At 46.8% G+C, this 17,018-nt stretch overlaps 1 protein-coding gene across 4 annotated transcripts in view; it reads left to right on the top strand.

Moving 5' to 3' along the window:
• LOC121449650 (zinc finger protein 82) overlaps positions 1-16,609 on the top strand; it is a 32,795-nt gene extending 16,186 nt beyond the window's left edge. The window contains exons 1-6 of one of the 4 annotated variants that reach the window (XM_041654245.1): positions 2,305-2,476; positions 4,214-4,348; positions 4,427-4,504; positions 6,833-6,959; positions 10,774-10,866; positions 15,111-16,609. In XM_041654245.1, the coding sequence (XP_041510179.1) occupies positions 4,496-4,504; positions 6,833-6,959; positions 10,774-10,866; positions 15,111-16,519 (1,638 nt within the window). In that variant the 5' untranslated portion in view covers positions 2,305-2,476; positions 4,214-4,348; positions 4,427-4,495 and the 3' untranslated portion in view covers positions 16,520-16,609. Of the gene's footprint in view, positions 1-2,304; positions 2,477-4,213; positions 4,349-4,426; positions 4,505-6,832; positions 6,960-10,773; positions 10,867-15,110 lie in introns of those variants that run through there. The other 3 variants (XM_041654246.1, XM_041654244.1, XM_041654247.1) reach the window with 3 other exon arrangements.
• The last annotated feature ends 409 nt before the right edge of the window (positions 16,610-17,018 follow it).

Below are 17,018 nucleotides of genomic sequence, written 5' to 3'. Positions count from 1 at the left end.
CCCCAGCTATCCTGGAACTGACTAAATAGACCAGGCTGGCCTCAAACTCTCACACAGAACGCTGCCTGCCTCTGCAGCCTGATTATGAGTGCAGGGAGTGAAGGCATGTCCCACCGTGCCTGGCCCCACATTTTATTTTCTCAGTTTTAGTTCGTGTGCCACAGCCTTGCTGTGGAGGTCACGGGCGAGTTTTGACCTCCACTATCTGGTTCCCAGGGAATGAACAGCAAGCTCCATTGAGCCCTCTCCCTGGCTTACATGCTTTAATTTTATCTGTAGAAATAAGACTGTGTTTTCCTTATGGAAGATTTAAACCTAAATAAGACAAACACCCTTTGATTGCAGCCTGCACCCATTTCCCAAAGAGTAGTCATGATCGGTTGTTTAATTAGATGATGTTTTCTGTTTCAGATCAGGAGTCTATGTCATGCATGTGTGTACATGCTATAGCACCTTACATGTATGGAGGTCAAAGCATAACTTAGAGGAGTTGGCTCTCTTCCATATGTGAGTCCTGGGGATTGAACTCAGGTCCTCAGGCTTGACAGCAAATACTTTTAATCTCATGCAGTCAACTGGCTGGTTTCAAACTCTTGGCCTCAATTGATCTTTGCACCTCTGCCTCCAGAGTCGCTGGGACTAAAGGCATGACTCAATTTGCTCACCTTGAGCTATTTGGCATGTGGGCTTGTTTGTTTCTTGAGAGAGGGTCTCCTTATGCCCCCCAGTCTAGCCTCAAACTCAGCATGCCTGCCCAAGTGCTGAGATTACAGGCAGATGCTCAGCTAGGACCCTTTGGACTTTTGGTTGTATTCTTTTGTTTGTTTGCTTTTGTTTTTTGAGACAGGTTTCCCTATGGAGTCCTAACTTTCCTGTAATGGTGGGTGCAGTTTGTTTGTTCCCAACTGCCCTGACCCAAAATAGTCACACAGAAACTGTATTAATTACAACACTGCTTGGCCAATGACTCTAGCATATTCTTAGCAAGCTCTTACATCTTAAGTTAACCCATTCCTATTATTTTATATTTTACCACGATGCTTGTGGCCTACCTGCAAGGTTCTGGCTGACGGCTCACGTCTTTCTCCACTGGCGGCTACATGGCTCCTCTCTGACTCGACATTCTTTCTCCCAGTATTCAGTTTAGTTTTCCCTGCCTCGCTCTATTCTGCCCTGCAGTAGACCCAAGTAGCTTCTCTATTCTTTTTTTTTTTTTTTTTTTTTTTTTTTTGGTTTTTCGAGACAGGGTTTCTCTGTGGCTTTGGAGCCTGTCCTGGCACTAGCTCTGTAGACCAGGCTGGTCTCGAACTCACAGAGATCCGCCTGCCTCTGCCTCCCGAGTGCTGGGATTAAAGGCGTGCGCCACCACCGCCCGGCTAGCTTCTCTATTCTTTAACCAATAAAATCAACACATATCCAGAAGGACTTCCCACATCACTGTAACTCTCTGCAGCCCATGCTAGCCTTGAACTCAGAGATCTACCTACCACTGCCTCCCAAATGCTGGGATTATGACCCTTCATTGTTTTGGAGTTTTTTAGTGGATACTATCAAATGGGAATGATTCTACCCCTACCCCAATATTTCATTAGTATTAATTGAGATTTATGGTGTTGCTGGGTGTTGGTGATACCTACCTTTAACCACAGCACTCAGGAGTCAGAAGCAGGTGGATCTTTGAGTTTGAGGCCGGCCTGGTCTACAGAGTGAGTTCCAGGACAGAGAAACTGAAAGAAAGGAGGGCATCTGTCTGATTCCTTGATCCTGGGCTGTCTGCTCTAGCCATAGTGCCTCTTGTTTATCTTATTTTCTCTTAGTCTAGAGTTACTCAAATCTTCGGGACAAGGCCCTCCTCAGAGCCTAATAAAACTTAATGCTCTTGCAGTGGACCCGGGATTCTGTTCCCAGCGCCCATAGGGTGGCTCACGAACATCCATGGTGACCTCCCTGGGCACCAGGTACGCAGGCGGTGCACGTGCATACATTTGACAAAACAGCCATACACAGAACAAATCTTTTAAAAACATCTTCAAGGATGGGGCAGAAGCAAACTTCTACATGACGGGCATTGCCTTTAAAATCTTATTCTAAAACACGTTCACTTGCAGTCATCTCCACAACAAATCTACGCTTTTATCAAAAAACACAATTTCCCCGGAGGAAACCAGTCTTTTCCTCAAAAAAGCAAAGCTGAGATCCCTGCTCCTCCCATAGTCCTGCGACCCCAATAAAGCTCACAGCGACAGCAGCCCTGGGGCTCCGCTGCGCGTTCAGCGCCTGCGCACTGGGGGCGAGCGGCAGTCCCTCCCAGCAGCCCCCGCGCGCAGCCCTTTAGGCCCTCAGGGTCTGGGGATGGTGGCCGGTCTGGGCTCCAGCGAGCAGGCGTCACCTCGGCGGCGTGGGGCGGGGCAGCTGAGCAGCGCTGGCCTCTGGGTCCTGGTTCCCTGGACTTAGTGAAGGCTCTGCGGACAGCGGGGTAAGAGGGCACTGGGAGGGACTGGGCTCGGACACTGGTTGCGTGGGGACGACCAGCGGGCTGATCCTGCTGGGCGTGGCAGGTGACACCCGGCTGAGCGCGGCCAGGAGACCGCACCGCTGTGATGGCATTTGTGTGAGTGAGTGGGATGCAGGGCGGCTTGTGTAAGCGAGGTTGCGGAGGCCATGGAGTGGGCGATTCAGACCCCAGGGTCGGCTGCGGTGTAGCACGTCAGTCCCCGAGATGAATGGTCCCCAGCCACTCACCTGGGCGCCACACAAAAGACTCGTGGCAAACAAAGCAAAGCGCTCCCGATCGTGGGAAAAGAATGGTACATCTGAACGACACCCCCACACTCGCTTGGCTCCCTGGGGGTGTCCCCGATGTATCGCAGAAACTCGGACACAGAACACGTGGAGCAGGCTGTGTGGGGTTCCAGCCCTGGCCATTTGCCACACTGGCCTTTCTGAGATACCAGGAAAGGACAACAGTTCTCTGTCCTTCTGTGTGTGACTGACAGATGGGAGTGACAGGACTGGTTGTGTCCTGTGCTTTGGTCTGACCAGGCTGAACAAGGCTCGGAGAAAAGTTTGGGTATTAGGATTCTCACCTACCCTAGTCCTGCTGAAGTCTTTTAAAAGCACTCTCGAGAATGAGAGAAATACATTGCTGTTGCCTGTTTTAAGGTAAGGTTAAGGGAATTGGATGCCACCTCTTTGATCTGTGAAACGCTTTTTTCTATTTTAATGGATAAGAAGGTCTATTTCTTGGAAACAGGGCCTGACTCCTTACACCAATGTCTGCATGCACAGATCCATTTTCCAATGCTTAATATTTATAACTTCCCTCAAAGGAAAACCTTTATTTTTATAACTAGTAATTTATTTTATTTATTTACTTAGGTTTTTTGAGACAGGGATTCTCTTAGCCATGGCAATCCTGGAACTAGCTCTGTAGACCAGGCTGGCCTCGCACTCACAGAGATCCACCTGCCTCTGCCTCCTGGGTGCGAGTGTTATTAAAGATGTGTGCCACCACTGCCCGGCTGATATGGATCATTTTAAAATGACAGGTTTCTTTTTATCCTGTAGGTGCTGAATTTCCTATTGAAGGATTTTGTTACAGCCTTTTTTTTCCTGTATGGACAGTGTATTTCAATGTTTCCCCCTCATTTATTTATTTGTATGTATGAATGTGTGTTTGCGTGTGCATACCATAGAATGTGTGTAGAGGTCGGGACAACTCGTGGGAGTCATTCTCTTCCTCGTGTGAGCATAGGGATCAAACTAAGTCATCATCCATCTTGGTGGCAAGTACCGTTAGCAGCTGAGCCATCTTGTTAGCATGTTTTGATGTACATCTTTGATGACCATATATATATATATGTGTGTGTGTGTATATAAGCAATTTTTTTTTTTTTGATTTTTCGAGACAGGGTTTCTCCGTAGCTTTTGGTTCCTGTCCTGGAACTAGCTCTTGTAGACCAGGCTGGCCTCGAACTCACAGAGATCCGCCTGCCTCTGCCTCCCGAGTGCTGGGATTAAAGGCGTGCGCCACCACCCCCGACAAGCAATTTTATATATATAATATATATGCATATATAATTGTTTTCTTTAGTCCTCAGAGTAGAATTTCTGAGTCAGAGGGTTTGTATGGATTAAATGCTGCATGTACTTTTTAAAAACAATTCTGTCTTTGGCTTGCTGGCTAGAATGCCCATTTCCTCATATTCTTCAGAATGCGAGTGTTAATACTGGTGGAGTGGAATTTTGTATCCCGGTAGTTTGACATGGCTGCCAGTCTTGGTACTTGGATTTTCTTTCTTACGTCTGGTGACTCCAGCTGTGCGTTGGAAACTTTGCAGGAGACTGGGTAAGGTGTTGTGGCCTAGCTGGAGAGATCGTCTGGGGACTTCTGGGGCTCATCTCACCAACTTGCTTTCCTCCCCAGCTCTGGCCCCAGTGGACTCTGCTTCTTCTGAGAAATACATTTCAAGGAAGACTGTTGAATTTCCAAACCATGGCCCGTGTAAGTTAACTGCTCATATTCTTTTTTCTGGAAGCACTGTCATGTTAAGGTCCTGCGAATACCTCTTTTTTTGAAATTTCTTTTTATGTGTATGGGTGTTTATATATGCACCATGTATGAGTGTGTGTGTGTATGTATGTATGTACATATGTACCACATGAGTGCCAGGATCTAGGGAGGCCAGAAGAAGGTGTCAGATCTCTGGAATTGCAGTTAAAGTTCTAAGCCATCATATAGGTCTTGGGGACCTAATCCAGGTCCTCTGTGAGAACCCTTAATGACTGAGCCGTCTCTCCAGACACATAGGAACATTTCTTTATTGTGAAACTTACTATGAGAACCCCATCCAGGACATTCCTCCCGGCTGTTTTAAATCCACTGAGGGAAAACACAGGCGTTGTCTTTTCCAGTCATCCATGTGCTCACTGAACAAATCACTCGGCATCTATGAGCCGAGAGAAGATGGGACACACAGAGAAACCCTATCTATTTTGAGAAACCAATAAACAAACGAATAAGCACGCTGTTGTTGGGCTCCAGCTAAGGTATGGTGAGGTCTTGTGGGTTTAGGGCTGGGCAGGGATGTGTCTGATGGAAACTTGCTTTCAGATTTAGGAGCTTCACTAGAGCCCCAAGAGCTCAGGAGGAGTGTTACATTTGCAGTCAGATAGGGAAGGCTAGGATGACCACATGACCTCCATTTCTCAGCCTTTGTGTAGTTGCTTGTATCTGAACCCAGGTCCTCATGCGTGTGTAGTAAGCACATTACTCACTGAGCCGTTTCCCTAGTCCCTGAAGACAATATTGGAGCTAGGGACAGTGGCACCTTTAACACCTTTAACTCCAGCACTCGGGAGGTTGAGGCAGTGGAAAGGCTGCAGGTCCCAGGTGATCCAGGCTACAATGTGAGATTCTGCCTCTAAAACAGAACAAAAAAAAAAAAAAATGGAGCCAGTGAGGCGGCTCAGTGGGCCAAAGGCCCTTGCTGCAGGGTGATAGAAACCTAGTGACCTGAGAATTTGACTCCGGTAACTTACAGAGGCAGAAGGCAAAAACTGACTCCACAAAGCTGTTGTCTCACTACCACATGCGTGACTGCATTAGCACACACACACACACACACACACACACACACACACAGGTTATTGCTGTGTAGCCCAGGCTGCCTTGCATTCATGTCCTACCTCACTTGTTATGATTATTGTTGTCCCTCAGCTAGTCTCTCACTCTTGACGCCCCACCTGCCCCGCCTGCAGTGTGTCCATTATATCTGTCCTAGGAGCTCTCTCTTGCTGTGGTAAACACTGTGACTAGCAAGCCACGGAGGGAGGGAAGGATTTGTTTGTTTGTTTGTGTGTTTCATCTTACAGCTTATTGTCCATCATGAAGGAAGTCAGGACAGGAACTCGAGGCAGGAACTGAAGCAGTTGCTTCATAGAGGAGTGTTGCTCACTGGCTTGTTCTTTCCGGCTTGCTCAGCTATTTTTTCTTTTTCTTTTCTTTTTTTCTTCTGTTTTGTTTTCATTTTTTTTTTTTGTGACAGAGTTTCTCTGTGTAACAGCTGTCTTGGAGCTCGCTCTGTGGACCACGCTGGCCTCAAACTCACAGGGATCTACCTGCCCCTGCCTCCCAAATGATGGAATTAAAGGCGTGCACCACCTCTGCCTGGCTCAGCTATCTTTCTTATATAACAACCCAGAGCCACCTGGCCAGGGTGTACCACCCACAGTGGGCACTCCCACATCAATCAAGAGAACGTCTTGCAGACATGCCCACAGGCCAGTGTGATGGAGGCAGTTTCTTAATTGAGGTTCTCTTCCCAGATGACTGTAGTTTGTGTTAAACTGACAAAAACCAACCAGCACATTCTCATTGTTCTGCTCGATCAGATTTTGCTTTCCGTACATGTTTGGGTTCTTGAGGTATGCAGAGTATGTAGCAGCCGAAAGTGACAGTTCATAACAAGGGAGAGGGTGGAAGTTAGGGGAGAAGAGGAGGAAGAGAAGAGCAGCAGCAAGACCCTCGTAGAACATACAAGCAGCTTGCTGCAGGACCCTCATTTTCCTGTTGTAGTCTCTCAGGTCAAGCCGGTTTGCTATAGTGGCCCACTTCTGAGCTGTGCTGGACCACGCTTTTAATATAACACACGGGAGCAGAGGCAGGTGGATCTCTGTAAGGCCAGTCTGGGCTACACAGTGGGTATGTTCCATAGGGAGAATTGTCTCAACCAGCAAATGCCCACTTCTCTCAGCATCTCTTGCATGTCTCCTCGCTGGGCTTTGGATGATTTTTGTCTGCTTTAGCTGTGCCATCTGCTTTGTCATTCAGGTATCAGTGATGTTCAGTGATGTATCCATAGCCTTCTCTCGGGAGGAGTGGGAGTACCTGGACCTAGCGCAGAGGGATCTGTACAAAGATGTGATGATGGAGAACTACCACAATGTGGCCTCGCTGGGTAAGCCTGTCTGTTTGACATCTTGATTGTGTGCGCTAACATCCATTCTCTCTGGAAATTTCCAGAATAACTTTCCAAGAAAACCTTTGCTTTTTTTTTTTACATTTATTTGTTTGTTTGTTTATTGTGTATGTGGTAAGGGAGGGGCATGCACAAGCTGTAGCAAGTGTGTGGAGGTCAGAGGACAATATTTGAAAGTTGGTTCTCTTCTTCCACTGTGTGTGTCCTGGGAGTGGACGTGGGTTGGCAGCAAGCGCCCTTGCCCCCGTGCCATCTCCCCTGTGTTGCTTCCTGTTTTAAGGAGATAGTTGGAACGTTTAGTCGGGAGTGAGTACTTTCATTCAGTACATTTGCTTTCCCCATGCTTACGTGACCTTTGGGCCCTTTATATGGCAGAACGTCTTAAAAGCTTTTATTTACTTATTTGAGACATGGTCATATTGTAGGGCAGGGTGGTTTGTAACACTACCTTCCTCCAGCCTCAGCCTCCTGAGAGGCGGGAGAGCTGATGTGAGCTACTTCAGGGGCTAGACTTCAATGTAGTCTTATCACTATCAAACAAGACATTTTGCTTTTAAAATATTTTTTGTTTATACACATGGGGAAGGGGCCACGGCTGTGCAGTGACATGGGGAGGTCAGAGGACAAATTGCAGGAGTGGGCTCTCTGTAGACGGAGCTTTCCTGTCCTGCCACCTGTAATGGATTAAATAAAATGTTGCAGGTCCCTGAGTTGCGGCAGTGGGCAGTGGGCAGTGGACCATGAGACCACCCCACAGGTCCCCAAGTGACGGCAGTGGGCAGCGGGCCTTGAGACCACCCCGCAGGTCCCTGAGTGGCAGTGGGCAGCAGGCCATGAGACCACCCTGCAGGGCCCCGAGTGGCAGTGGGCAGTGGGCAGCAGGTCCCAAGACCAGGGCAGGCCATGAAAGCAGCCAGTTCTAGGTAGGGAACCACAGGCCATAGGGCCGGCGGGTCCTAGGCAGGGAGACACATGGAGGGTAAAAGACCTGGGTGGTGCAACCAGTCCCATGAGTAGCCACAGCCTAGGCAGGTGAGAGACATGGATAGGCACACCATGCAGAGTTAGGTTGGATATTTATTTAGTGGGTTTTGGAGGGGTAAGGGAAAAGGGAGAAGGGGAGGAGAGAGAGAAAGAGAGAGAGAAATGGTGGTGGGAAGGAGAGGAGCCACGGCAACAGCTACCTCTTTGGGAGACAGACCAAAAGGAAGAGAGCTCAGGCCTGAAGCAGAAGGAAGATCTGTGGACAGGGGAGGGAGTGGGCAGGGCTTGTCTCTTAAAGAGACAGGAAAGACCATTACACCACCTGCTCCCTGACCTGGTAGCTGCTTCCAAATTACCACACAGAGACTAAATATTATTTATAAATGCTCAGGCTTGTTACTTACCTAACTCTTACACTTAACGTAACCCATATTTTTTATCTGTGCTTCACCACATGGTTCATTTTCTACACATCCTGCTTGCTTAATGACTGGCTGGCATCTCTCTTCACTCTCTACCTTCCTTCTTCCCATCATTCTCAGTTTGGCTTTTCCTGCCCAGCTACTGGCCTGTCAGCTCTTTATAACACATATTCACAGTTTGCGGAAGGATTATTCCACAATATCCCCACTTCTACCATGTGGGTCCTGGGAACTCTGAACTTGGGTCACTAGTCTTGACGGCAAATGCTTTTCCCCACTGAACCATCCCACTGGCCGCCACTTTGTTTCTGAACTCCAAATTGCTTTATATGTTTTATTGTTGGTCTACATATAAGGAAATAGTTGTGCGTTGTTTCCTAGTCTTTCTCTAGCAAATGAACGTGTATAGTTTATATAGTAGCATGTGAAGTCACCAGGATCTATTTAGAGCTCAAGGTAAACTAGTTGATTACCTTTGGTTTTTTGTTGTTTGTTTTTGTTTGTTTGTTTGTTTTTGGGGGGGTGGTTCGAAACAGGGTATCTCTGTGTAGCTCTGGATGTCCTGGAACTTGCTCTGTAGACCAGGCTGGCCCGAAACTCACAGAGACTCACCTGCCTCTGCCATCCAAGTGCTGGGATTAAAGGTGTGCGCCACCACTACCTGGCTTGTTCATTACCTTTGCTAATGAACTGTCAGTTTTATCACCTTTCATGGCTGAAATTTAAAAATCTAAGAACATCATAAGAATAGTAGTATGTGAGGTTGGGGTGGTGGTTCAGCTGGACAAGTGGACATTAAGAACAAGCGCCCAAGTTCAGCTCTTCAGAGCCCATGTGAAAGACCGTGATGGCCTTACACTTCTGTAAGTATCTGGTCAGGACAGGGATAGGAGGTCCCTGAAGCTCACTGGCCAGTCATCCTAGCCAATTCAGTGATATTAAGGTTTAATGAAGGACCTTATTTCGAAAACAAGTTGGAAGGCCGGAAAGATCGTTCAGTGGTTAGAACCAGTAGAAACATAAAACCCAACAACCTGAGTTCAGTTCCTGGATCTTATGTAACAACTGGATGCAGTGGTGTGAATCTGTTCCCTCCCTTGGTGAGATGGGAGGTGGAAACAGGAGGATCACCTGGAAGCTTGAATATGCAGCCTAGTAGAGATGAGAGATGCCCTGCCTCATCCAGGGAAGGAAAGAACTAACTCTTAGAAGTTGTACTCTGACCACACACACACACACACACACATACACACACACACACACACACACACACACATAATAAGATGAAGAGCTATTGAAGGAAGACAACTGATGTCAATCTCTAGTCTCCACAGCGTATGCACAAACACGCACACACACCTGCACAAAGGCACACATCCACACCAACCAGTGCATACCCACATCACACCCACATAACACAACAAACATGTACAAACACCCACACAACGGGAAATAAAGAAATAGCAGTAAATGTCTTTTGGGAAACTAATTGTTTTCCCTCAGTAAAGTAGCAGTATTAATAGCTAATGAGATACGCATAGTTCAGCTAGGTAGTGCTTAGGTACTGCCACAAAGTAGACATTTATTATTATTATTATTATTATTATTATTATTAAAGAAATAGCTTCTCTCTTTGTATCCCAGAATGACTTCAAAGTCAATTTCAACACCCTCTTGCTTCAGCTACTCAAGTGCAGGTATTACAGGCATGAGCCACTGCACCCATCCATAGTAGACATTTTTTTAAATTATAAACTAGTTGGCCCATTAGCTCAGGCTTCTTATTAACTAATTCTTACATCTTACATTAGCCCATTATTCCTGTCTGTGTTAGCCACGTGGCTCGGTACCTTATTCAGCGAGGCAGTCGCATCTTGCTTCCTCTGTGTCTGGGTAATGGCTGGAGACTAGTAGACAATTTTTTAATGATTTATTTTTCCATATGTGTTTGTGTGTTTTAGTATGTGTCTGTGAATTCAGTGCCCGAGGAGGCCAGAAGAGGGTGGCAGGTTTCCCTGGAGCTGGGAGTTGTGGGTGCTAGAAACTGAACTCAGGCCCACTGCAAGAGCAATGTGTGCTCTTAACCACAGAGCCATCTCTCCAGCCCCTGTAGCAGACACTCCTACTGTTGTTTTTTACAGATAAAGAGAATTAAGCATAGGAGTAGCTTGCCTACTGCCTCACAAAAGGTTCTTTCCCCTTCCTCTCTAACCTGGATTTATTAGATAACCTTCATGTGAATGTTCCTAAACCAGCTTACCTTCTTTAAGGATTTTATCAGTTGTCATGGTAACCTATGTTTTGTAATAAATTTCACTAAAATGAACCAAAGAAATTTTGAATTTTCGTTTTATTTCCTCATTACCTCATTTTTCTTTTCTTCTAAGTAGGATGCTTCATTTCTAAACCAGATGTGATTTCCTTGCTGGAGCAAGGGAAAGAGCCCTGGAAGGTTGTGAGGAAAAGAAGACAAAATTCAGGTAAGTGGGGGTCTATGAGGCTTGGGGAACACACTCAACTAGCTGAAAAAGGGGCGTGAGGGCTGGAGAGATGGCTTAGAAGTTAAGAGCACTGGCTGCTCTTCCAGAGGACCTGAGTTCAATTTCCCAGCAACCATATGGTGGCCCACAGTCATCCCTGATAGGATCTGATGCCCTCTTCTGGTCTAGCCTGTGGACACACATGCAGGCAGAACACTGTATACATGATAAATAAATAAATGTTTAAAAAAGGAAGAACGAAAAAGGGGTGCGATAGGTAGTGAGGACAGTCCTATAGATTCTCCTCGACATTAGAGAGACGCCATCGCTATCCATACACAGAGAACAGAGTGGCAGGCAGTGTCAGAGTGCTGTGAGCAGTGCCGGGACCTAGGGAAGCTCTGCCGTGTTTGGTAGGCTTCGCCGGCTGTGGAGGAACCTGCCTTCTCGCTCGAGACAAGTGTTCTACTTTATAGCTACATCATCGGCCCAGGAAAGTTTTTAACATTATGGCCACCTTTCCTCACAAAATTGAAATTTTTAAAGGAGTTATTTATTTTTTCAGTGTATATGAGCATTTGACCTACATATGTGTGTATGTACATCACATGCATGCCTGGCGCCCATGGGAATCAGGAGAGGGATTTTTCTCTGATTTCTCCTCTTGGCTTGCTGTCTTCTGGTCTGCAGTGAGTCAGTTGTCAGTGAGTCCTCCACGTTCAGATATATGTGAGAACTTTTGCCTCCGTTACCCTAAGAGTTCCTAAGCATCTCAGTATGATATAGCCCTGTGTCACAGTGCGGAAATGCAATCATGATATTCTCAGGAACTCTGGAAAGGTCTCTCTGGTGAGGGACTGAACAGGGGACTGGAGCGGGGAGGAAGGCACAGAGCTGTGACATAATGACTAGGGAAACGTGACTCGCTCTGCGACAGAGGAAACGGGCGCTGAAGAGAACCCAGCCGAAGTAACAATATAAGAAGCCTGTTTTGCTCTGCGCGGTGGCCCACAGAAGTGTTTATTGCAGGTTGGTTCTTGTGAGCATGGTGGGGCTCATCTCCCCTCTCCCCACCCTTCCTTTAGTTGGCCCGGCATGTTAGGGACAAAAATCAAAGTTTTAAGGGGCATAAAAGGGAAGAAGAAGAAAGATCACCAGCACATTACATAGCAACCATCCCCACATCATTCTTGGACCAGCCCTGAACTGGGCAGCGGGCACCTTCTGCCCCTCCGTGGTGACTTGGCATTGCTTTCTGCCCGCCTCTGCCCTCCTCACCCTGCCTGCCCCACTCCCCAGCGGAGAGCATGATCTGCGCCCTTGCTTCTGACTCTAGCCTCTGGGACATATGTCAGTCAACGTGGGCAGTTCAGTCTGGGTTCGTTTCCTTTCTCTGTTCTCATCTGGCCCCCCAGGGTAATCACGTTGCTTTTTCTGGGACCTGCCCAGCTTTGAGACTCCTTTCCACCCCTTGGCACCAGCCTTGAGGGAGGGAGGGACAGGGCATATCGGGAGACCCAGCCAAGAGCTGAGGGTAAGGGCAGGTAGGCGTGAGGCTGTGGACTTTGTGGAATGTTTCGGTTTTTGTTTTTTTGTTTTGTTTTTTATTCTTGTTTTTGTTTTTAAACCGGGCAATATTGTGTTCAGTTCAAGCTGTGAAGAAAAATATATATCAATGTTTTCCAATAAAATACAGTGACTACCAAAAAAAAAAAAAAAAAAAAGAAGAAGAAGCCTGTTTTGTTTTTTTCGAGGCAGGGTTTTTTCTGTGTAGCTCTGGCTGTCCTGGAACCTGCTCTCTAGACCAGGCTGGCTTTGAACTCACAGAGATCCACCTGCCTCTGCCCTGAGTGCTGGGATTACAGGTGTGCGCCACCACTGACCAGCATAAGAAGTCTTTTGAATTGTGGCTTGCCTGGTGTTGGTGAGGCCCTGAGTCCAACCTCAGGTTCCACAGAAAAGGAAGAAAAGATCGGATATAGGGCAGATGCAAAGTGAGGAGGGCATAAGAGTGAACTCCCTGTCTGTGCACAAATAATAAAAACCCAGAGACAGATATTGGGGTTCAACCTGAAGATCAGAAAAGCAAAGGAACTAAGCCACGAGAGAGCAATTACCTCTATGAAATCTTCAGACTGAAAGAGAGCAAGTTCCTGTGTCATTCCAGTTTATATTCCTCTCTAGTGCTGGGGTTAAAGATGTGCACCACCACTGTCCAGCCTCTTTGGCTAACTAGTGTGGCTGCTGGGATTAAAGGTGTGGCCACCACTGCCTGGCCTGTATGACTGACTAGGGTGGCTGTTTTGCGTTCTAATCTTCAGGCAAGCTTTACTTATTAAAATACAAATGAAACATCACTACACCTGAGCCTTGAGCAAGCTTAGCTGCATGAAGAGAATATTTAACCATCTGTAGTAAACTGTGAGAGATTAGAGGCAAAGATACACTTAGAACAAGTAGTGATTACGATAAAGAAATGAGCCAAACTCTGTTATGCTCTGAGCTCATGACTTAGTAGGGAGGGAGTCAAGATTGTGTCGGCTTTAAAGAGCTTCAGGTAAGGAAAAGCTGAGGCTTGAACAGTGCGCTGTTGCAGCTGTGTGAGCGCTGCATCCATCTCCAGCGCCTTTTTATAAAGTCAGAGAAGGAAAGCCAATAACAACTGTAAGAATGTAAAACTGCCAGTAATGGAGAACTCAGCTGATGAGGCTCTTGCTCTGGTGCAAACAGGAGGCCCTGAGTTAGAAGAGTCTTAGCATCTAAATAAAAGCCAGTGTGTGTGTTCTCTATGCCTGGAAGGAGAGAAAGAGAATCCCAGGATTATTGGCTGGCCAGTCTAGGTGAACTGAGAAGTTCCAGGTCTGAGACTGTCTCCAGAAATAAGATGGAGGACCTGGAGCTATGGCTCCATGATTAAGAGGGCTGCTGCTCTTGGAGAGGACCTAGGTTCAGTTCCTAGAGCCCACCTGATGGATCACAAACATCTGTAACTCCAGTGCCAGGGGATTCAACACCCTCCTCTGACCTCTGCGTGTGCACAGTGCACAAAAGTCAAGGAGGCAAAACATGCACAAAAAATAAGTAAATAAATCTACTCAGCAGGAGCAGCCAGTGCTCTTAACCACTGGACCATCTCTCCAGCCTCCTAAATGTTTAATAAAAATTAGAATCTGATCTGGTGGTTAAAGTGCTTGCTTCACAAATGTGTTCAGTTCCCCAGAAGCCGTGTAAATGCCAGTTAGGTATGGAGATCCATTGCTAAGTCCAGACTTGGACGACACAGACAGGATCTCCTAGAGATCCTCAGCTTTCCTAATGCTGCCACCCTTTAATACAGTTCCTCGTGTTGTGGTCTCCCCTAACTATAAAGTTACTTTGTTGCTTCTTCATAGTTGTAATTTTGCTACTGTTATGAGTGATAATGTAAATATCTGGTATGCAGGATATCTTATGTGACCCCCCCTCCAAAGGGATTGCGACCCACATGTTGAAAAGCACTACCCTAGAGCACACTAGCTAGCTAGCTAGCAAGACTGCTCTGGGTTTGACTGAAAGGCCCAGCCTCAGTGAATAGATGGAGGATGATTCCTGCATCACTCTCAGACCTCCACGTGCCTCCCATGTGTACCCCCACACATGCAAAACATGTATCTACACACAAGTGCACATCATACACACAAACACACACACATGATAAGTGGGAACAAAAATTATAGTTTTATCCAAGTGGTTTTGGTAGTATTTAAACAGTATTGAGATTTTTTGTTCATTTTTGTTTTTATGAGACAGGTTCTTATACTATGTAACCCTGGCTGTCCTAGAACTAACTCACTATATAGATGAGGCTGGCTCACACAGATTCACCTCTCTCCTTCCCGATAGAAGGAAGATTGGGATTAAAGACGCTTGCCACTACACCCAGGTTTAAACAGTATTTGTAGTGAGCCACCCAGTGACCCGATCCATGCCTCAGTTCATGAACCAGTGCAGTAAATGTTTGCTTAGTTACCACTGCCTTTTCTTACACAAGTTCTTGTTTTCCTAGTATTCTCTTTTGCTCCCCAAATTATAAGACACTGATTTGAGTTTGATTGAACATGGCCTTCTTTAGCTTCTGTTTCTACTGCAGAGAGTATAAGACACTGATTTGAGTTTGGTTGAACATGGCCTTCTTTAGCTTCTGTCTCTACTGCAGAGTTTATTTCTTGAGAAAAAGGAAACAGCATGTGTCTGCTTTCTTGCAGATTTGAAAACTAAGGATGAGACCAATCAGTCCCTGTCAGAAAACGGCATTTATGAAGTGAATTTATCCCAGTGGAAGATAATGGAAAGAATGGGGAGCAGTGGCCTGAAGGGCCTTATTTTAAAAAGTGAATGGGAGTCCAGAAGAAAACATGAAAGCCAAGAGGGATCTCAGGAGGGCTATCTCAGACAAGTGAAAGAAGGATCTCAGGACGGCTATCTCAGACAAGTGAGAGTCACATGTGAAAAAATGGCCTCCTACCAGAAGCGTACGTCTGCTGCTCCACATCAGAGAATCCATTTTGTGGAGAAGCCCTATGCGTGTGAAGAATGTGGGAAGACCTTTAGAGTCCGCCAGCAGCTTACTTTCCACCGTAGAATCCACACTGGCGAGAAACCCTACACATGTCAGGAATGCGGGATGGCTTTTAGGCAGACGGCACACCTCACCAGACATCAGCGGCTTCATTCTGGTGAGAAGCTGTATGAGTGTAAGGAGTGTGGGGAAGCCTTCATATATGGCCCAGACCTTCGCGCTCATCAAAAACTCCATGCTGGTGAGAAGCCCTATGCGTGTAAAGAATGTGGGAAGGCCTTCAGGGTACGAGGACAGCTCACCCTCCATCAGAGGATCCACACTGGGGAGAAGCCCTATGTGTGTAAAGAGTGTGGCAAGGCCTTCAGGCAGTATGCACACCTTACTCGACACCAGAAGCTGAACATTGCTGACAGACTCTACGAGTGTAAAGAGTGTGGGAAAGACTTTCTGTGTGGCTCCGGCCTCAGAGTCCATCACAAACTTCACACTGGCGAGAAGCCCTATGAATGCAAGGACTGCGGGAAGGCCTTTAGAGTTCGACAGCAGCTAACACTGCATCAGAGAATCCACACTGGCGAGAAGCCCTATGAATGTAATGAATGTGGGAAGACCTTTAGTCGGGGTTACCATCTTATTCTCCATCACAGAATCCACACGGGCGAGAAGCCGTATGAGTGCAAGGAGTGCTGGAAGGCGTTTAGCCGCTACTCCCAGCTCATCTCGCATCAGAGTGTTCATGTCGGTGTGAAACCCTACGGCTGCAAAGAGTGTGGGAAAGCCTTCCGGCTGCTCTCGCAGCTCACACAGCACCAGAGCATCCACGCCGGCGAGAAGCCCTACGCCTGTGAGGAGTGTGGGAAGGCCTTTAGGTTGCGCCAGAAACTTACTCTGCACCAGAGCATCCACACCGGGGAGAAGCCCTTTGAATGTAAGGAGTGTAGGAAGGCCTTTCGCCTCAACTCTTCTCTTATCCAGCATCTGAGAATTCATTCCGGTGAGAAGCCCTACGAGTGTAAGGAGTGTAAGAAGGCCTTCAGACAGCACTCCCACCTCACCCACCATCTGAAGATTCATAATGCCAAGTGTAGCTAGCAAAGTCTGAGCAGTCTTCCTGACATCTCTCTTGCTCATACATGTAACACACCTGGCATACGAGGCTTTAGACCATTAAAGGAATGTGTTCACTTAATGTGTTGTATTGTATTCCAGTCTGTTCCCAACTGTAACTCTTCAACACACTTCTCCAGTTAGCCTACATATGAACAGATGTGGGGGAAATAACGCAGGTCTCTAGTCCATCACTCCAGTTATACTAAAACACTCAGGTCTCTAGTCCATCACTCCAGTTATACTAAAACACTCAGGTCTCTAGTCCGTCATTCCAGTTATACTAAAACACTCAGGTCTCTAGTCTATCATTCCAGTTATACTAAAACACTCAGGTCTCTAGTCCGTCACTCCAGTTATACTAAAACACTCAGGTCTCTAGTCCGTCACTCCAGTTATACTAAAACACTCAGGTCTCTAGTCCATCAGTTATACTAAAACACTCAGGTCTCTAGTCTATCATTCCAGTTATACTAAAACACTC

This window comes from Microtus oregoni, unplaced genomic scaffold, assembly GCF_018167655.1.
Source record: "Microtus oregoni isolate MIOR12 unplaced genomic scaffold, Mior012 000006F_ref0000085, whole genome shotgun sequence".
In the NCBI taxonomy this organism is placed as follows: domain Eukaryota; kingdom Metazoa; phylum Chordata; class Mammalia; order Rodentia; family Cricetidae; genus Microtus; species Microtus oregoni.
Note: the sequence above shows the minus strand (reverse complement) of the source record. Positions and strands in the feature narration are given on the sequence as shown.